Source organism: Coloeus monedula (genome assembly GCF_965178545.1).
Source record: "Coloeus monedula genome assembly, chromosome: 3".
In the NCBI taxonomy this organism is placed as follows: Eukaryota; Metazoa; Chordata; class Aves; order Passeriformes; family Corvidae; genus Coloeus; species Coloeus monedula.
Window position 1 is genome coordinate 66,141,501 of NC_138783.1, and position 22,767 is coordinate 66,164,267.

A 22,767-nucleotide genomic window follows, 5' to 3' on the forward strand; every position below is an offset into this window, starting at 1 on the left:
CCAACCAAAAGTCACAGAATGCAGAGAGTTTAGACACCCAAACTAGTCAGTAACAGGCATGCTTATATTCTGATGTATGCCCTGGGCTTGCACTGTCTCCTGAACTTTGGCCTTTATCTTAGGAGATAGTATACTTTAGTAGACCTTTCATGTGGAGAATAACCAAATGGTGAGAACATTTAAAAAGCATTTAAATGACTCCTGTTTTCCTTCCTTCTGCTCTTCCTTCCCAAAGATGCTTCGTTATATATGAGTAATGTAAAGTCATGAGGAAGTTAAACCTTTTCCTAAATAAATGGTAAAACTTCAGTAGCTCAAATGAGCTTCACTGGGCATCAAATGATCTATGTGTGAGATGACACATTATCTCCTTGTACTAACAAAGCCACAAGGCTATTTGCTGAGGTTTTAACAGTCATCACTAAACACCTGATAACAGAAATTAAATACAATTAATTTCATAATTATGCATTCCTACAAAAATTAATCTTTGGATTAACTTTTACTAAAAATTAAGTCTTTATCATATCTCTAGCTTTGCTTTATATACTGAAAAATGATAGAAAATGATAGAAAAAAGAGGAAATAAATTCTTCCTTCCCATTCTATTTTTCTGTTATTATGAACTTGTATTTTTTGATGCACTTTAAAAAAGCTTGAAAGAATGACAGCTCTAAAACCGAACAATCTTTTAGTTTCATATTCTCAGATGCCTGTTCCTTTTTTTTTCTTTTTGAGACTCTCTTGAAATGAAGATGATAGTTCTAGCAAAGAACAAGAAATGGATAGTAGAAATATTGTAGTATCACACCCTGAAAAAGTGAATCATACCTGGAAAGAAACTGCATAAAAATATGCATTTTTCAAGGTTTTAAATACGGAAAGTCCTATGCTTTGTACAGTTTTGTTTTGTTTTTTTAATGTATCTTTTCTAATTTTCTATTTACAATAGAGTTCAGTCACAGAGGGACACATGTAGATTCTCTGACCAGATGTCTTCTTTTTACTGGAAACAAAATTTGACAAGTAGTCACAAAATGAAATTGCTAAAAGAAAAGGATTCATAAAGTATAAAATGATAAATTGTCTGGATAATTTGCTATTCATCCACTAATTTTCTATGAAATACACAGCAATCAGCTGTGGGTTAAGCTATTACTTAAACCACCTTTGATATCAGAATAACGGACAGAAGCTATTAGTGTGAAATCAACTTTAAAAAGAGGTCTAGTCATTGTCTTACCTCTATTAAAAGGAAATTAGTATAAAAATAAAATAAGAAACATGTTTCATATACACTTGGATACAGAAGTTGCATTTTCAAACTGGGTTACAAGGAAGAAATCCTAAGCTTACAAATTTTAGTATGTAAAGGGATCAACAATTATATGAATATGATATGAAAAATATGTACTTTGTTTTCAATAAAACTTTTGTTAAATTGTCCCCTCAGAGCCTTTGAAAGAATCTATCCAGTTTTAAAGGAATAAGATCTTTAATGAATTAATGATCAGCTAAAAGATTGGAATTTAGAAGAATTTAAATAAATGGTCATTTTTAATACTGAAGAGATCTCCACAGAAACATCCCTGAACAATCTGTGTGTTGGGTTTGTTGTTAGTTATTTACCCAAGAAAAATGAGTATATGAAGTATTTTATTTAAATTATTAATTATCATCACATCTAACCTGATCATAGAGGCATAAGAAAGATCTCATGCTTCCAGATGACTGAGTAATACATGTGAATGATAACAACAGTAGATTAAATTCAGTGTTGATAACTGCAGAATCAAGGAGACTAGGGAAGAATCACCACATATGGAAAACAATAGGCTCTAAATTGGCTATTACCACTTAGAAGATAACTCTGGATTCATTGTGGATAATTTTATTTTCTTAATAAATATAGTATACCATCTGATACTCTTTCCTTATGTTAATATATGCTAGCAGCCACTTACTAAGTCAGATATTGGTATCTTCGATCTGACAGTGAGTTTTTGTCTTTAACTTCTCAAAAAGGTGATATGATAGTAATTTCATTTTAATCCTCTTTTAGCATTCCCTTAATAAAGACTATTCTTTTCTTAAAAATTTAAAATACAGACACAGTTTCTTTTTGAGAGATTTTCAGTATCTTTATTCTGTGGGAATGGAAGATTAATCTGTTTGTGTATGTGTCTATATGTAATGTAGAATGCATAATATACCACCACAGTCATATTATTTAAAATAAGTATTTCTTACAATCACCTCTTGAATCAGAAACCATACATTTAAGATGATGCAGCATACATACCTTGGTGAGCATCTTATCCCTGTCAGTTATTGGTAATGTCTCTAAAGTCCACACTTTCCAGATGTAAAATGAAGAGTTAATTTTATATCATTTTATTGAATCAAACCTTCTCAAAGCCCCTATGGAAATTTGTATGCAATGAAATTAGAAACAGAACCTGATAGAAGAAAAACTAGTACACAGAAGTTGCACAAGGTTCCAGAAGTCTGGGAAACTTTTGCCTCCAAAGCAAATGCACAGTAGAGACTTTATGAATACTCTTAAAGAACAAGACAATTCATCGTTGTCTGATTTACTTCTGGTTAAATATTGGTAGGTTAGTTCCTGCAGAGACTATACTCTAATTCCTCAGTACGGCACAGTACATACTGCAGCCATTACATGGACTTAATAGGAAAGATTGACTTCAGTCATTTGTCATGACCAGCAATTTTATTACGTTTGCAGTTTACAAAGCAGTATTTTCACAGGGCTATGACAGCAATACAGCTCAATGCTTTGGAATGAGAAGAAAAAAAAAGAGAAAAAGGGTGAGAGAAAAGAAGGAGGAAAGATAATTTGAGAAGCTGTTTCCTTTGTTCTGAGTAAAAGTCTCCTTCACATTAATGCTTGTCACAACTTGTGTAGTCAGTGATAAGGTGACCCATTTTTGACAGCGCTGTAAGCTACAGAGCAACTGGGGCATGGAAAGGAAGCAAAGAAATGACAGATCAAAACAAAATGCCCCTCATTTCAGTCCTTGAAGCTATTTCTGAGTTGAGGATAGGAAACACAAAAACATTGGATAGCCATCAATCATACTAGTTAGCCAAGAACTTGTTAATATAGTCCCATCACATATAGCTTTAAGCAACCTACTCATGGCTGGAGGAACTTGGTATAAATGGACTACACCGTCTAACTGTGATCAAATACTCTTGATATCAGGCATGATTCTTTAAATAGACTTTGCTGAATTTTGTTGTTGTCATTCACGACTTTGGTTTCTAATTTTAGTGGGACCAATGAAACCAAGCAAAATGGTGTAGTCAGTCAGAATTAACGAAACGCTCAAATGTTACTCTTTAAACTCCCACAATAAACTGGGGCTTGCAGACTTCAACCTGAAATACATGTCAATCATTAGCCCCTTATTTGTTTTCCTTTAAAACATTTTCTGGAGGATAAAGCTTTTACCAGTGTTTACTTCAAAATGCACTTTTCCCTGCATGATGATATTTTTAATTGACATCAGAAACATGCATACTAAAACCACAAAAGCTTGCAAACATTTCATATGCTTCCCTGCTTGGTATTATTAAAGTAACCTTTTCCAAAGGTTATAACTAACCTTTTGATGGATTTTTTTTTCTCGAAAAAATGAAGCTTGACATTGAAGCTAGTTCTTATAACATGAAATATTCACAATTACTTCAGTGCTTCTTTCTTTGTGCTAAAGAACCCATTTCAAAACATTCTTATTCAGCATCTTCTGCTATCTATTAAAATTTTATATCAGAGTTAAAGTTTTATAAGGTTTAAGGTTATGAAATATTAAGACAAGAGTTGAGTTTGTGATAACCTCTGTTTAAAAGACAGCTAGTATATCTACCAGAAAGGAAAGAAATACAGATTTTATTGCATTGCTGCTTTATGGAGAGGCTTTTCTGATACTTCTTTCTCATGCTATACTTATTTTTGGTCGATGCATAACAGGAAAAAAAGAAAAAGAAAATAACCATTGAGATCCAGTAAAATGAAACTGTTACAAACTTTCTTTCAAGACTTTCAATTAGTTAGTCTTGGCCAATCTCAAAATTTGATCAGGCACTACTTGTCACCAGACATCAAAAGTATTTTAGTCGATACCGTTACCAGACCTCTCAATAGCTATGGGGCTCTGTAAGGTTGAGCCTCAATCTGAATACATTCTGTTTGAATTCAGAAATCCAGTGTCTCTAAACAGTACCTCTGTATGAAATTCTTATATGTAGCTCTTAAGCACATTTAAAAATAATTCAGATAGATGCCTCAGCAGGTGGTTCAGCAATGTTAAAAAGCTGAGGGTTCTCTTACTTCTCCATAGGTGAAAATATGTACCCAGGACTGAAAAGAACACTTTCAATTGCAAGAGTAATTTACTTCTGAAATTTTCATTTTGTATATGTTTTTCTAATTTGCAGAATTTTCATTATAGTTTACATAATTTTCTTTATCAGAACTGTGAAATACTTGTTTTCTATCTGTTTTAGAACCTTCTGAGTTACATTTTTATCCTAATGTCTTCTATTATAGAGTAGTAGTTGTAATTTGAAGTAACTTTCATCTTTCATCTACACATGAAAGACAGCAGCTTAAAATTATTCTTTATCTCTACCTTTAAAAGAATATTTATTCTCTTCTAATTCATTCTTTTTATCATTTTAGGTTAAGATGATAAGGCTTGGGCTGCCTTCCCAGAAATTAAAGCGCATTAGAAGAGTAAAATTCAGATTCTGCCTTACCCCAGTCTATTCTTCATTATACTATTCATGGACAATCTTTATGGAAACATAGAATGGATAGCACAGAAATCTAAGCACTTTTTAAGCACAATCCAATCCATACTACTGTAGACATCTGATACATGTCAGCTGAACTGTCATACATGAAATCCCTATTTGTGCTTGGTCTTTGCATATTAAGTGCTTTAAATAATTAATTTTGAGTTAATTATTTTTAAATTGAATGTTACAATTAACCCATCAGCCCAGGTACAAAAATCCAATTCCATTATCAGTGTTTCTATTTGTTTAAAATTTATTAATAGAGTTGCACCCTTCCCAGTTAAAATTTTCCCAGTTAAAAATCACAAACTTGCCCCTTTTCAAGCTACAAACCACTGGTACACCATAAGAGTTACCTTTCCTGTGTTTACTGTATACTTTTACAAGTGTTCTGAGGTGTGTTGGATGTATTTTAATACTTTTTGTAGGTGTTTCACTTGCATTTTGATTCCAAGGTCAAAACCCCCCCACCCAGTCTTAATAGCCAGCAGCTATTTCTAGCTGCAGAGCCATTACTCTGCAGGCAAGTTCCATGGCAACCTGAATACCTGAATTTTAATGAAAGTATTGTTTTCCCTTATCTAACTGATACCACCCCCCTTGACAACGATGAGCCATTGGTGGACAGAGATGATCCATCAAAGGGAAAGCACCAATCGCCTTGGACCGAAGGGGCGGGCTGTGGGCGGACTGGGGGCGGAGCAAAAACTATAAAAAGGACGAAGCCGAGAGGCGGGCTCTCTCTTCTCCCTTCCCTCTTCCCTCTCTCTTCTTTCTTCTCTCTTCCCCTCTTGCTCTCTCCAGACTAGCTGTGGGAGACATCGGTGCTGGGCATTAAAAGCCTTACCCCTTTTAAGGGGCTTTTAGTAATTTTTTTAAGTCAACCCAGCACTGCAAGTTTTTTTCTCTACCTGAGGTCTAGTGCTGTCTCAGCCAGAAGATCTCAAATCCCTGCGCTCCTGGGGCATACCATCTACCGAGCCATAGGATCCCAAATTTTTATATTTTTCTGATTTCTGTAATTTTTCAATTTTTTCTGTTTTCAATAAATTAATCTTTTTAAGAGTTGTCTCATTTCTCACATGAACCATGGCTTAAAGTATATATTTTTCTCCATTTACTACAGAATATAGAAAGATACACCAAAATGGGTAACCTAAATGTAAATGGCTAAAATCCACTGAGATACTCTACCTCAATAAGGATCTCACTCAAGAACTGTGATCCTGCTTCCCTCTCATCACAGAGATAGAGAACTCATCTTGTGCAGTATATGCCACATCTTCTTTCTTCAGACAAGCTGTATTCAAATACTGAGTACATTATGTTGACAAGATTACTACTGAATTAGATGTATTTCTTTTAGATGAATAAAATTAAATTGAAGAAACTAATGTATCACTGGAAAAACAAGGCTGAAAGAGGTTCATCAAAGCTTACTGCCTGCAGTTTTAGCAAAGAAAACTTGGAAAAGTTGTTAAATTGTTTTTGACCTAATAATCCAATATACAAAAGCAACAATAAGAAAAGTTACAGTAGTCAGAAGAAGCTTACTAAAAATCTAGTTCCTCTGGTTTGCATGTCAGTTCTACCAAATTTTCTAATTATAAAACCTAAGTAATGTTGCTTTAATCTCAGAAATTAGTTTCTAGAACAATGTGGAGATTTAAAATGAAATGCCATTTGAAAAGGTCATAGAGCAGGGACAATACACAGCATGTGACAAAAGGTTTAGCAGAAGAATAATACTGCACTTTTTTTGCCCCTATTAAGCTCTTAAAATACATATTATTTCTTATATATAAGATTGTTATGGCTCATTTCCTTTTGACACTACATCTTACTGAGTAGCTATCAGCAGTAATGGAAAATAAGACTGAAATATTATGCTCATAGTAAATTATAAACTTTAATATAAGATTAATTTAGCATATTTATTCAAAAGGCATGGAATAAAGTGAAGTTCATCCATCTAAAACTTATTACTGTTATTGAAAGCCTTATTTGTTTGCCCTGGTTTGAGACAAATTTGGAGGAACGTCTGAATTTGAACATCCTTGGATAGAAGGCAGGTTACAGCCACCCCTCTCCCACCAGGTTTGGGAAGAAATTCCTTGGAGAAAAGTGAAGGAAAAAAAACCTATTTATTTAACAAACACACGGGAAAAGAATAATGCTGCTAAATAATAAAACCTCTCGCTGTGGAGAGAAACCTGGGAAGATTTTAGAGTCCTTTCTTTGGGCACAGTCTCTCTCTCTCTCCTCTTCGGAGCTGTGTTGGCGTAGGCCCCCCTCCAGGCCAACACTGTAGGGTCTCCCGTTGTGTTCTGGTATTGTTGAACAGTCCAGAAGAGAAGAAGAAGAGGTCAAAGTCCCAGGGAGAAAAAAAAAGTTTAACTCTCTGTCTCTCTATGGAGAAACAGAGCCAAAAGCTGCCTGAAAAGCAGCAAAAAGGGTGCTTCCTTCACTCTTGCTGCCACAGAAGCACACAGAGAAGACAGAGTGACCTTGGAGCATGAACTTCTTTTGAAAAGTTCATCTGGCTTCTTTTCTTTTCCCTCACATCCAGTTTTAAAGACACAGAAGGCACAGGAATCATGTCTGGGCATAGAGCGGCGACAGGAGATACATATCATAAAGTCACCCCAAGACACTGTTCTCAATCCTACAGCAAGTATATATAAACATAGGAGCCTCTAAAACCCAAAAGATTACTTAAGCGAGATAACTATTCACAGAGAAGAACTTCTGTGCTCAGAAAAAGTACACAATTAAAAAAAATTCATGTGGTGGCCAAATTGCCCAAAATATGATCTGTGATCTCAGAATTAATAATAAAATATATATTTACTTCTTCCATTAAATTTGCAATCATCTCTTGAACTATTTGATGGGATTTTGAGACAAATAATTTTCCAAAGTTCTAACAGTGCAGTCAGAACCTTGATGATTTCATGAACGAGAATGCAAAAATTACTAAATAAAAAGTCCTTATCAGCTCAATCCAACATATTAATCTGAATAATTTAGCACTAGTTCTTGTCACAGTCTTTGGGCTTTTAAAGTATCTAATCATGATCTGTGAATTTTTTTTTTTTTTTTTAGTGAGACTGGGTTTTTTTCATATGCCATATAAGATGTTTCAGTAATTCTGAAAATCTTAATTATTAATTTTAAATCAGTAAATGGTAGCAGTGGAATCACTCATTCCCACTGTTTTTTTATAAAACAGTATTTTATCACAAAAATATTTTCATGGAAAATTCATGTTCATCTCCGCTTTGCTTAAAGAAAGAAACATCAGATCTTTTTTGACTGACCTTTCCATCCACAGTGAATTGGAGTAGAAGGATCAAATTGTACACACAGGGATTATTTGTTCCTACTTTCAACACATTTTGGCTTCCATTAATTTTCAAACAAGCTTAAGGACATTTGCTACATGAACTCACTTAATGTAATCACTTGCTACATGATTCATCAGACATTGTTATATGAATTATCATGAGATACAGCAAATCAGGGATTGGAAAACAAAGGTTATGGCAAAAATATGCATAATTTTACCAGATTTTCTGAAATACCACACAGCAAAGACAAGGCATGCAACATATTTACAAAAATAGTTGTTAGGAATACCTGGTTTTGATAGATAATTTATCTTTAAATTAGATCAGTATTAGATTGAGTTTTGATATTCTTAAAATTGTCTACTGCACATGATATGAAGTTTGTGTTGGTTTTGTGCATTTTTTAGATATTTTTAGACGAAATTCTGTTCTTGAAGAGAAAAACCTCTACAAAAGCAAATACAACTGCTGCTTACTCCGATATGATGCTGGAATTTGTTTTCTGACAAAAGATTGCCTGTTATGGTAATGGTAAGGAATCTTAGATAAATTAAACTTCACCTGCACACCAGAGGGAATTGTATTTTTCTGAGCTCCATCAGAGTCTCCTCCAATGTAGTGTTTTTTTCAAAAGATAAAAAACCCAATATTACTGTCTGTACTTTCTCCAGGAAATTTGGGAATAAATAATGAAAAATATATATTAAGAAAAAAAATCAATACAAATCAAGGAGGAAAGTGAGACCCATTACTAGTTATTTCAATATGCTCAAACATACAGAGATAAAAGGTTCATGTTGTGGCACCAGCAGCAAAGTTTGCAAGAGATAATCCAAACATGATTTTTGCAAAGAGAGGCAGCAGTACTTCCAGAAATTAGCATTTTTCTGGTTTGTCTATCTATATCTATATACACCAAAACATACAACTGTACATATGTTGAAATATGTAGACTCCTTGCTGTTTAACATAAATTAAAAAAAAAAGACATATTGACTTTTTTTCTGCTTAATTTAGGCCATAATCTTACTTTCTTGAAAACTTTTAGCAGACAATGTTATCTGCATACACTAGAGAGAGAAACGATCATCTGTTTGTAGCAGAATGCACAAACCATCTGTTGGACTGGGTTGTTTTTTTCAACTGCTGTTTTCATATGCTAACATAAAAGCTAAGCAAAGTAAAAATCCTGAAGTATATTGAGCTTTTCCTACAGTACAATAAACATGGGTGGCTCTGTTTAGACTACACAAAAAGGCAAGAGAGAAAAACAAGCCCTCAAAGAGAGACATTATTTAACTTCACCTTGCAAAATAACATATGCCTAGACACATCTCTGTTGTAATAGAACACTTAGATTGAAGGGATAAAAAAAGAAAAAGAAAAAAGGGTACTTTCCAAGTTACATTTGACATTAATTAATCTCACTATTTTTTAGTTTTTTGTATTTTTTTTTTCACTGATCTTTTCAAAATGTTCTTGTGTCATGCACAAAGGAATTAATTTCAACACCAGACCAAAAATTTAAGAAACATCTGTATCATTTCTTAATCACCAGAATTTGGAAAGAAACCTTCCAATGAATTTCTCCTTCTGAAGTAAGCCTCTTATATTAGAGTTCATAAGACAAGGCACATTCCTTCCTTTCTTAATTACTCACTTCCTCTTTTTTGCTACATTTCCAGTCACCACTACAAAGGAAACAGGACACTTCAGACAGAAATCTCCTTGATTAGACAACCATGTGCATTACACTCTTAATGATGCGTACTCTTTTATTATGAGAGAATTAAGAGCCTTACACATAAAAACATCTTATTTCAACTCTCAGCTTTAGTAATGTTTGAAGCCCGTCATGACAACAGTGGCACCTGAAGAGAAATCAACTTATCGACTTACATGGTGGTGAGAGAGACGGCACTAGCAGTTACTTAGTGCTGTTAGGAAACCATACAAAGTTGCTTTTAACTTTTTATTTCGCATCTAATTCACTCTCTGGAAGCAATACACTTCATTATATTTTCCACAATATTTTTAAGATAATGTAATGAGAAATATGACATAGAGTGGGATAATTGGGTGGGATAACAACGAAGCTTGTGCACTAAAAGGAACACACTAAATTTCACTTAATTAAAGAGCTACAGCTTGATGAACTAAATACAGAAGTTTTAATTATGTACTTAAACTTTTTTTTAATGAGTACTGTGGATAAATTTATTTTACTATAACATTTACTTGGTGGAGATTTAGCATCTTGTCTTTAAGGACTCAGACTCAAAATACCTAGTTTCAGTTTATAAATTTCCTCATGCAATTCAGGTATTTTTGCTTCAGTGTTCTGTCTTAAAAAAACAAACAAACACACAAAAAAAATACCACAAAACAAATAAACAAAACAAAACCCCCACAAATAACAGTTCTGGCACTTACTCTAAATTAGTGCAATTTCATTAAACACCAAGATTTTTAAGACACGAGTCTGTGCATTATGTTAAATGTCTAATATGATGGGGACTGATTTGGGTTATGCATATTCATGAGATCTAGCATACCACAGTAGTCCAGTGGAAAAGCAATTCAGCTGAAGTCATACAACATAAAGAGAGGATGTACTTAAATTCTGAAAGATATATTCGATGATTGTTGTAAAAATGGAATGATAACAAAAAACTTTTAGTCCTCATACAAAAGGTTAGGGGTTTTTTTTAATCTTTGTCAGCATCTGCAGGCAACCTTTTCATAGAAAGATACTGACTGACAGTTTGTGAGAAATTATTGAACATGCTTCTTTCTTCAAGGCAAAAAGACTGTCACGTCTAAACATGTCATGATTGACAGAAGTTTGTCTAGTTTATTATAATGTTATAATCCCAGATATCAGAGTCCACACCACTACCTGGAAATCTGTTTGGTTTTTATAAAATATAATAAAATTTATTTCCTGTGATAATCTTTTCTTGATACAACATTTCCTAAAATGATAGTAATTTTTTTTAAGTGGAATTTCTTCAGACAATCCATGTGTTTTTTGAATGTTCTGGACAATACAGTAGAGCTGAGGCTCTACCCAAACAGATCCAAGAATAGGAATTCTTTTTTTGTGGGCTATGTATCTGTTCATCTACTCCTATGATTGAATTTTAGCAACAGTGTGGAATACTTGATTCATATTTTATTTGCTTTGTACTAAGTGCAACACTTCTGCAGAATGCTATCTAGACATTTGATCCTACTTGACATCTCTGCTGATTATTGTTGTGACAGGATAGCAAGTTGCACTACTCCATATTCATTTTTTCAGAGGTGTTTTATTTTTTTCAAGATTATTGTGCACTTTAGTTCTCTCTTGTAAGATATGGGTGAATCATTTAAGACTCTTTTCGTTTGTTTTCTTTTAAGAAGCATATGCTTTACTTCATTATTTAGTCCTTATTGACTAAAATGACAGTACCGGGTGCAAAGAAACATATGAAGAATTCCTACTGATACAACTACTGTTCCTAATTTTGCATATCAAGGCTTTCCTCTTCGATCCCTTTTATAGCAGTTTTCATAAATTCTATTTACATCTCTGATGAACAGTGAAGCATTCACTTTCATCTAAACTTCTATCTTCTCAAAGACTATTACTTTTCAAACAAAAGTCATTAATCTTCTAAATTAAAATACCAGAGTCAAGATACACAAAAACTTAATTCAGGAGGATTAATTATCATCAAATATGTTGGTGCAGGCATTGTTATTAGCAAACAATTATTAATTTAAGCTTTTGCTATTAAAAAAACAACTTCTGAGATGTGACAGTAGTTTGAAATCCTTATGTCTATCAACAGAAGACTAAAAATATTTTAAAAATTGTTTCCACTGACTGAAAATATTGAGTAGTTTATTCCATATTGTTTACTTTCCCCCTTCCCTTCTTTCTCCTCTCTCCTTCCTTATTTTCAATCTCTCATATACTTTGGAGTTGTGCTTACTATTGCCCCTTTGAAGGGGGTGCGGAATTTCTTTTGGGGTATTTCTGTTCTGAACTTCATAAAATCGATGTAAAAAGTAGGTTATCTTTGTGGATGAGTTAATAGTAAAAATTATGATGAAACAACTGACAGAAGAGAACTCAATAAATAAATGGAGCATAAATACAGCCAACAGACATTACACGCAGAAGGTTTGCATTTAGCATGATGATTAGCATAATAAAACTCTATAATAAAACTAGTTTTAAAAAATTAATCTTTTGGACATTCATAAACTATCACAATTTGATTGCATTAATAAAAATATAGCAATGCATGTGGAGATTAGTAGTGGATGGATGTACTGTAACATTACAGATTCCAGTTTATAAGTAGAAAAATAACAAGGAATATGGGAAAAAAGCAGTGAGCAGATAAGCCTGAAGGCTTGGACTGGTGATGCACCTGACTGGTCTAGAACATGAAAAGAACTTACATCTCTGTAGGCAATCGAAAGTCTGTCTAAGAACTGAAAGTTGAGTATCTGAAGTGCCACATATTCCTGCAAATACAGACACAGTGGTTTTTATCATGTTTTCTCCATACTTGCTGAAGATCAAACTTCTATGCTCTGAAAGAACCTACTCACGGCTAGAATATAAAATAATCTGGGAAAGAATAGTTTCAACAAAATCATGCAGCACAACAAAACTACACATGAGGTATGCATCCTGTACTTTTCTCTCCTTACATATTTCTACACTCTATTTTTAGGTATGGATCACCGACACCATTGAAGAATCTCTAGAAAGAATTAGGAGCCCAAATAGGATTCAATCCTAGGACTATATTCAGCAAAGACAGAGTGTGTGATTATATTCTTTCAGATTCAAGGATCTTTTGTGATTATTTGATTTGGTTTTGTTTTCCTCCATGAGTTTTGCACAAAGCAAACCTACATAGGAGCAAAAAGACACCAAGGTGTCAAACCAGTGCTGCTTTTCCATATGGTTAGAGTGGGAGGAAGGATGAAAACAGATGACAAGAAAATACAGATGTTACAAAAGGTTGGATATTTTAATGTTGATGAAACATAGTAAAACAGAAGACTTGACTGATACAGTTAAAAAAAGAATGAATGGCAGATGATGTGTTCCATGAATTACACCCAGCTACTTATTAAAGAGCAAGAAAATCATTGCCTATTAAACTCAGAAAATCAATCCCGTGTGATACAGATTGTTGGTTTAGATTCAAGAAATAATTTTTAAGTTTTGAAAAAGACTTTTCCATCTTTCAAATACATTTTGAGATAATGGCAAACACTAAAATATAAAATCTCTTATTTTCAGTTCTGCACAATCGTACATGTTTTATTTCTAACATTCCATTTTAATATAGTAAGTTGAAGTCCAAACTTTGGAATACACACCACATTGAACCAAGTCTTAATTCTCTATGTCTGTTTCTGTTGGCTCATTTCTGAGAACTAAGTAATGATCATTTATTTTCCATTTTATCTCATTAATTAAATATTTTTTATGGGTCAAGTGGAACAGATGAAATTTCATACGAAGTAGTGAAAATGGAAATCAAGAGATAAGATGTGCCTGTGTAAGTTAAAGAATGGATTCAGGATCCTAATCGGTAGGACAGGTCTACACAACAGCCAAAACGTGGCAGGGAGATATGGAGTAAAGGCCTGAAGAGGGAAGAAATAGGAGGTATGATTACAAATGTGGTTTGGAAAACCAGGCTACTCATGACAATCACCTCTGATGCCTTGAATATATATCTTTATGACAAGAGAATGGTAACACTGGTCTAAACTAACAGTAATCCTCAGCATTGCCAGTACAAACATTCAAGACTTCAGCTGGAAATAGGAGAAATGGAAAGAACAATGTGACATAAACTTGAAGCATGAATTGAAGCTTCCAGCTAAATTTTAACATGAGCTTTGGAGAAACATACTTAATTATGCAGAAAAATGTTTTCACTTATTATTTTATAATAAATTAAAAGAGTACTTTTAAAGTGTAAATGATGATAATGTTTTAACCTGTTGCTACATTTAAAATTAACATTTTCAAAAATTCTGAAATAGAAGATTTAAAATACTAATGGAAAAACATCTAAAGAAAACTATAAGCTTTACTAAAACTCTTACCAAAAAATCATAATATTTTAGTATTTTGGATCTGTGTTTGTCTTAAATTATTGGTAAGTTATGACTTTTTGAAATAAAAATCAGACATTTTAGAAACAGCTGAAATTAAATGTTTGGTAAAATTAAGGTTTGGAATTTGGGGGATCTTTTTTCTATTTTTTACTAGGGATGATTACACAGTTACTTATCTTTCTGAGGAAGCTGTAGCAGCTCTTAACTTTTTATAGGAGAAATTTCCTTTCTGAAACTTTAATAACATCTAATTCTTTCTCTAGTGTAAATAGTTTACTTTAGGCCATCAATTCTGTATTCTAAAAAATTGTTATAATAACACCAGAAAATTTGTATGCTAGGAAATTCTGCCAAAACATCATAGCATAATATTTAAGGAGCAGTTTTCACCTAAAAAATGCAAGTTTGAGATACAAAAAGAAAGAGCAAACTTTTAAACTGATTCCAACCGGTTATAAAAAAAATGTGTCACAAGGATAAGAAGTAGCTGCTAGAAAGAAATGATCATGTGTTAAGAGCCTGTTTCTCTGTATCAGCACCATTCTTATGAATGGAACAGATTCCAACAATATGCTCTAATTTTTTTTCCATGCACAATATTTAAGTGAACTTCACTGCTCACAAAAAAGGTATAAAGGAATCAACTCTAATTTATTTATGAATAACTATATAAATTATATACATATGTGCACTTTTAATATATGTAAATCTTATAATGTTTATATACAGAGAGAAATGTAGATGATACATATTTATTTGTATAGACTTCTGTATGTCCCTACTATTATTATTCCAGAAATGGTTTCATCAAGGAAAAAAAAAAATATATATTCAAGCCAACAGTATTTCTGGAGACTTATCTATAAAGGTGCACCATCAACTGGATTTTCCAGATGGCTGTTCTCTGTACTTGCTTTCACTTTGACTATGAACAGGTTGAAAAGCATTTCCCTTTTGTAATGTTCTTTGATGTTACCCATATGAAGTCCATAGTTTTAGAGGTATTTTACTGATTCAGTCACTCTCCATGCAACTGATATTTTCACTGCCAAATCTTTTCTTAATTTTGATTTTTTTTTGAAATATTCATGCAAAACAGTGCAAGTTAGTCCAGAGGAAAAAAGAATGGATGGTTTTGTCAATGTTGAAAGTACACGGGTAACAACAACCAAAAAACTGATCAAGTCCCTTCCTTTCTAGTGTGTTTAATGGGCTGATGTTTTCTAGAAGCATCCATACTTTTATTGAGATGAGAGATATGCTTTTTACTAACGCTGTGAATATATAATAGATTCAATTAATTCTATCCTTTTATTCTGTCTTTTTAGAACAGTTTGAATTTGCAATGCAGACTTCAAATGATGTTCTTTTTATCAAATTTAATTGAACATTAAACATTTAAATTGAACATTTGAACCTGAACTAGCCACTTTAGATTACTGTTACACTCAATGAAGAGAAATAGGGACATTTGAAAGATAATTCACCTTATTCGAATATGTGCATCTAAGAAAGAGATAAGATGAGAGAAAATAAATCCCCATCATGGACTGAATGAGTTACTCAATTGAAAGTATCTTGCTGACCCATTAAACATAGCAAATAGTATCATCAACTTGGCAGCAGGTGATGAAACAAGTCAGAGAACATAGTAAAATGGGGAGCTGAGGTAAAAACATAGGAATGGGAATTCTATCAGGATTTTATTAAAACTGACAAAGGAGATAAGGGAAGGTTTAAATGATACTGAAATTCAAAGATTACGAAATAGGGAGAAACAGAAGAATGAGAGGTCCACGAAGCTGATAATGAACTAGGGGAAATTTGACCTTATTTTTGAAAGTATCTTGACAAGATACAGACAAGGCTGGACAGAAAGTAACCTGGTAAGTAAATCAACAAGGTAGATGGGAAGAGAGGTTGGTAAAACCAAGTAATGCTTTCTGGGTAAGGAACCTAGGATTTGAGGAAGGCAGTTGGGAATCCTTTGAGACTGTGGAAAGAAGGAAAAAAAGCTAGAATAAGACCCAGGAGAATGGATACTCAAAACAAAAAGAATGTAAAGAGGATGTAACAAAAGAAAGTAAGTTTGGGAGCACCAAGAAGAACATTATATGAATTCTTGCTTGTCACTAGAATCCCAAATGCAGCGGAAGACTCTGAAGACTTGCCATTCTTCAGATGTTGAATTCCTCAATCTTTCTGCAGAGAGTCCACCATCACCATTGTAATTACCTACATAAAAATTAAGAACTTTCTTTTGATGTCAGTTCATGTGACCGTGGGATACACAGTGAATCCTCAAGTTTCAGTTCTGCATTCAAGTGGTGGACAAAAGAAATGACAGCACATGAAGTGACTTGTGTGTTCTTCTGCTTCTTTTGTCAAAAACCAAACCAAAACAAACAGCCAAGCTTTAGAAATGCTGTTCTACAAGTAGCAGAGCCAGATTTTAAAGTTAGGGAGTTCTAGACCTGGATTTTCCTTGTAACTTATTTAGTTCCATACATGTATATATATACATTCTTCAGCTATGTGATCTTGCACTATTTTTATCACCGGATTCTTCTGCCTCCCATTCACAGAGCATAGATCCTCTGAGAATGAGTAAGAGCTTTGGAGGAGAAAGGTCTGTGGCCTGTGTTGTGTTAGAACCCTGACTCTTTTGTTGTCAAAGTTAAAAGTATAAATACAAAAGCATAAAAGTTATATAACCCTTTTTAGAAGTTTCATAATCAAGTTGAAAAACTGGCTCATGATAAAAACAAATGGATTTTTCTCTTCTGATTCCATAACCTAGAAATGCAGAATTGTGTGATCTATATTCCACCCTAAGCATTAAATTACCTTCTTAACAAAGAAGTCTATATGAGATAGTATAAAAACATACACAGCTATTAATTTGACTTCTTTAGTATCTAATTTTAGGATCTGGTTATCACAGCAGAAGCTATGGTTCAAATGTGGATATCACCTCAGAAAGGCCACAGCCATGATCAGTTGTGAAAACACCTGAAGTTGTGAGAGCTCACAGGATAGACTAAGACATAGGAAGGTACCTTGATTGTCCTCTTTTTGTAAGCTCAGGTAGCGAGATGAAAGCTGTAAACAGGAAACTCCATTTACTTAGAAACCAGAGACCAGAAACCTCTCATGAGACTAGATACACTTACAACAGTACATGAAGTACTTAAGTAGCAAATTTTTATGACAATTTTATCTACATTTTCTAATATGGTCAAAATATTTTCTCAATAAATTAGAAAGCACCATTGAGAATGTTGCTCATCCTGACCAGCTCCAAATTCATAACTTTCTATAGATGCATGCCAACCACAAGGTTGTAAGTTGCTAGAAGAAAAGGAAGAAGACTTAGAAGTGGGAGAGACTAATGGGCAGAAGAGTCAAAATGCAGGATTTGTGGGCTCAGAACAGAAAAATACAAAAGAAATGCTTGTACAAAAGCTTTGATCCTATAGTTTAATCATGTACATTTTTATGTTCCTGATTCTACACTGATCATAATGATTTAATTTAAATAAATAGTTTTGAACACAGAGACTTGCAAACTAAATTTCTAAGTTAATGTTTGAGTTAGAATATCAGTCTCTCATTTATTAACCTTTTGGATTCCCATTAATACTGAATTTTTTACTTCACATTGACAAACTCGACAGCAACAGAGTAAAATGCTTTCCTCATTACTTTTTCTAGCAATTCAACATTTGAGCATGAAACTGATGTGTGAGGAAGGCACAGTACTCAGTCCTCTCAGTTCTTGCTTCAAGGTACACTATTAGTATCTAATCGTGGGAGGATTTGACATTTTCTTTCGGAAGCTCTATTTTCAAATTATTGTATGTTTTATGAAAGACTTCTGCATTGTCAGTGCTTCCTTTACGTGGGTTAGGCATATCTGGCATATCCTTCTTGGAGCTGTCTCTTAAACAAAATGTTAACTGAATCCCATGTTCTCCACTCCTCTTGCACACAACCAGAGGACTCTGGGGCTGGTTTGCAGATGGGCTCATCATTTATGAGTGCAACTGAGAACAGAGGAACTAGTGGGAGAAAAGTGCTATATGCTCTGAAACCAATCAATTCAATGGGTTTTTTTCTCTTTTCTCTCTCTTTCTGGTTTAGTCCTCCACTGTAAAATAGGGCTGTTGTAAAAATAAACCTGTTACTAGTTTGTGAGGCATGTACTGAGTGTAGTGGTGAATAGTCCTGAGAGCACATGAGGAATTACATCTACACAGGATTTGAACAGTGCAAGGCAAGCAAAACATGCTACCATCCCCTCAGGAAGGAGGGATTAAAATAGTAACTCTCTGCCTATTAAGTGAATCCCATTCATGTTGAGGGTTGATTAACCCCTCACCTGAAAAGAGCTGTCATGATCATGTACAATCTCCATTATAAACTGCGAGGATCTGATGGATATATCGCAAATCTTTGCACTGGTATTTTGGGGCTGATTTGTAAATCGTAATTATAAATTCACATTATAGATTTTTTTTTTCCTAACAGTTTTGTCTTAGGAAATGAAGATCAAAAAAACCATCTTTAAATATCCACTGTATCTATTGACAATTTTGTCATGCCAGCTCTAAACCAATTTGATATGCATGTTTCCAAGCAATTCCAAGCAATTTCAAGCAGACAGTGTTCTAACACTAATTCTTAGCCATAAAACATTTTTTTTCTTTTTACAGATACAATATGAAAAATAGAACAATTAAGTACGTACTTTAAAACATGCCCTGTCTAACCCTTCAGTCTTCTTAATGCCAGTAGGACTATACACATAGCCTTACTTATGAATAGATGTACTGTACAATTGACATGACAGGATGTTCTTTAGAAACATGAAAAAAACCCAAATCAGTAAAGTAGAATGTACTTCTTATTCCACAATATCTAACAGAACACTAAAATTAAAATTAAGAATTTGAGATCATTCAGCTTAGTGTTTAGCTTACATGTAGAAACAGTAACTAAAACTCCACTGAAAAACAAACCCAGCTGAGCTGAAAAAGGATACCAGTACAAAATTCATGTCTCAAGCTGAGGAGACCAGCTGGGGGAAAAAAAAAAAAAAAGAAACTAACAAACAAACAAAAAACCCAAACAAGAACCAAATGAAAACTCTTTGGGAGATACAAGGATCCCAAGTATACACTAAAAATAAAAAACAAAAAGTAATTTTCACTTGTACATATATGTCAATAGCAGAAATAACAAAAAAAAATTAGAAATCCCAAGCATAAAACCAAAGCCAACTTGTCAAACCGCTCCTCATGTTACGTCCTACCACTGGGTTTCGAGCTGTTACTGCCCAGAGACCTCCTGTTCACAACATCTGAAATAATGTTGACACGGTCTATACTGGAACATATTCAAATATTGAATTCTCACCACTTTCACATAACAAAAATATTGTTTTCCATACAGTCCTCAAATATTAAAGCAGTTGTTAAATATGGGCAGGACTAACACTATGGAAATTCAGAAGTTATCACTTTCTGTACCAAAAATCCAGGTATATTCCTAAAGGCTTGGTCGAAGTCCTGCATGTTCATCTGTTTATGTATCTGATAGTATCTGTCATTCTGGACTGGAGAGTAATTTACATATCCTACAGTCACAGTGAAGTAAAGAAGTTGGCACCATTTATAAGACTTATCTCTACAGAATGAGTGAGACAGAAACTTCCAGGGCATTAGAAGACCTGGATTACAGGACTTTCAGGCACAGAACTGACGTTTTTGCAGCACTTGCCCACCTCTTGCCATAACATACAAAGTTCATAGAGGCAAATGAAAGGTTCTTTGATGAGAAATAGCAAAGTCTTAGACTAAAACTATCTTAAACATTTTCATACCTCAAAAGGTTGCATTTTCATTAATAATAAAATCATCTCTCCTGACACAGTTACTTTAAATCTGAACAAATTTAAGTATATTCCTTCAACAGGACTACAAGTTACTGATGACTAGATGTGTTGTTTCAGTAGCAATGAATGAAGAACATGGAATAAATGGATTATAAAAATCAAGAGCAGTAAGCGCAGTAATCAGATACATAATGTCACAGAGTACACAAATTCTACCAAGTCGACTCTTATGTGCAAATCAAGGGGTACCATTAAAACTCATTAAGTTTCTGTTAGTATGCAGATCTTTACAGAGTCTCAGATCAGTGATACACCTAAATGAAAAGTCTATATAATGAAACTATATTTGTACTAGTTTTTAACCTCTCCCACTCACTCTTCAGAAACCTTGAAGAGATACTTTTAGGGCGTTTTACCTGTCTTTGTAGTGTATCTGATTACAATTCGAATTGAATCCTAGGATAAGCACCTTCTTGTTGCTCAGAACAACTTCCAATGTTCATAAAAACTTCAGTATTGCTTTTTCTTTAAAAACGTACCCTAAGTCACTTATCAGCTATTCCATGTGATTAAATTATATAGCTCCTACTAAATGAACTATGCTAACTGACAAAACAATAAGAGATTAAAGGAGACAATATATGCTTTAGGGCTCTCTGAAAAGGTGCAACATACTCAGTTACATACATCTATGTTTATCTCCAGCCGTACTAATCCAAACATACACACGGTACTGTCCCTTCATCTAATATTTAATATTATATGTTTTACTTTCAATATGAAAAAAACAAATCATTCCATTCATTTCTTTTCATGTTTAGAGACTGTATATTTCTCTCCGAACACAAAAAAAAAAAAGACAAGAGAAATGAAAATGAAGTAATCTTAACCATGGGGAGGTGGGGGCAAGCAGAGCTAAAGCAATGAATCATTTTACCCTTAGGACTATCTGTATCAGAGTTTTTCTGAAAGCTCTCTCTTAACTACATTTCCTTCTTCAAATGATTTTAATTTCTGTTTCAGCTGGGGGCAAAGAGGGCAGGGATTGAGAAAGAAAAGCAATTCAACATTAACACATTTATATGAAAAACAAGAATCTGGATGTGTCTTGCTTGTTCTTACATCCTCTCAGGTGTCACTGGGTTCATGACTCGGAAAATTCTTATAATTCTTATTTTTCTCTGAGGTAGGGTGCAACACTGTTTAGTCACCGAGTTTCAGGAAATAGGACGCTTTTACTTTTGAGCTTTTATCTGTCATCCCACTAGCCAGAACAACACTACCTCCCGCCAGCGTTTTAAGAAACTTCTGACAAAGTTGGGTAGCGACGATCCCCAGCGCGGAGCGCCCGCTTTGACAAGCGCCGGTTCTCGGGCCAGCCCCGCGGGCAGGGGCAGCCCAGGAGCGGGGGCGGAGGTGGGGACAGAGACAGGGACAGGGACAGGTCAGGGACAGGGGCAGGTCAGAAGCAGCCGCAGGCCAAGAGAAGGGGCAAGGTCAGAAGAAGGCCAAGGGCAGAATCCGTGATCCGCGGCACCTTGACCATGAGGCTGGCCGGTCTCTCCCGGGGCTCTCGGGCAGTCCCCCGGCCGCCCTTCTGTCCGGCTCCAAACCCTGCCAGCTCAAACCTCCCGCCCCGAGACCTCCACCCTGCCGCAGCACCGCCGGCACACTGGCCCGGCTGCACCCACCCCGTCACTGTCCTCCGGGGCCGCAGAGCCCCGCGATGACCCGCGGACCCGCCCGCGCCCGCCGCGCAGGTGGCGCCGGAGCAGCCGCGCTCCCCTACCTGTGCCCGCCTCCGTCACCTGTTGCCCGGCTGCCTCCATCGGCGCAGCCCCCCGGCGCCTCCTCCCCCTCCGGCGGCTCCAGGGGCTTCTCGGGCTCGCGGGCCACCTCCATCCCGCCGGGCACCGCCTCCTCTTCCTCCTCCTCCTCCAGGGACTCCACGTAGAAGACGGTGCGGGGTGGCGGCGGTCCCGGGCCGTGCCCCGTGGCTAGCCGGCCGCCGGCGGGCAGCAGTGTCCCGTTGGGCGGGCTGGCCGTGGTGGCTGCCGAGGAGGAGGCGGAGGAGGCGGATTTCTTCCAGAAGACGCCGTTGCCTCTCTCCTGGCTCTTCAGCAGGCGGCTCTGGCTCGGTCCCCAGTGCTCGAAGCTGCTGTCGGGCGGCAGGCAGCCTCCCCCCGCCGGGCCGCCCGCCGGCGAGGGGTGGCTGAACAGTTTCCAGCGGAGGCGCAGGATGTGCTTCACGTCGAAGTCTTTCCTGCCGGAGCCGGACATGGTGCCGCGGCGGGCGGGGGACGGGCGCGGGCTGAGGCGGGACTCACGGCGGCCAGGCAGGGCCAGGCGGCGGCGGCGGCAGCGCGGGGCGGCCCCGCTCCGGCAGCGGCGGCGGCGGCTCCTCCGGGCGGCGCTGGGCTTGTAGGGCGAGGGGTGGCAGCCGCCGGGCGGAGAGAGATTCGCGCACACACCAGTGCGGAGAGAGAGGGAGGATGGATGGAGCGATGCACAGAGCCAAGAGGAGGTAGAGACACCCAGCAGGAAAGAGAGAAA

At 35.9% G+C, this 22,767-nt stretch overlaps 1 protein-coding gene across 2 annotated transcripts in view; it reads right to left on the reverse strand.

The window, feature by feature from the left end:
- KLHL1 (kelch like family member 1) overlaps positions 1 to 22,494 on the reverse strand; it is a gene marked incomplete at both ends in the record, with an annotated part of 190,081 nt that extends 167,587 nt beyond the window's left edge. For both annotated transcript variants that reach the window (XM_082279274.1, XM_082279273.1), the window contains one exon: positions 22,004 to 22,494. In XM_082279274.1, the coding sequence (XP_082135400.1) occupies positions 22,004 to 22,494 (491 nt within the window). The remainder of the gene's footprint in view (positions 1 to 22,003) is intronic.
- Positions 22,495 to 22,767: the final 273 nt, after the last annotated feature.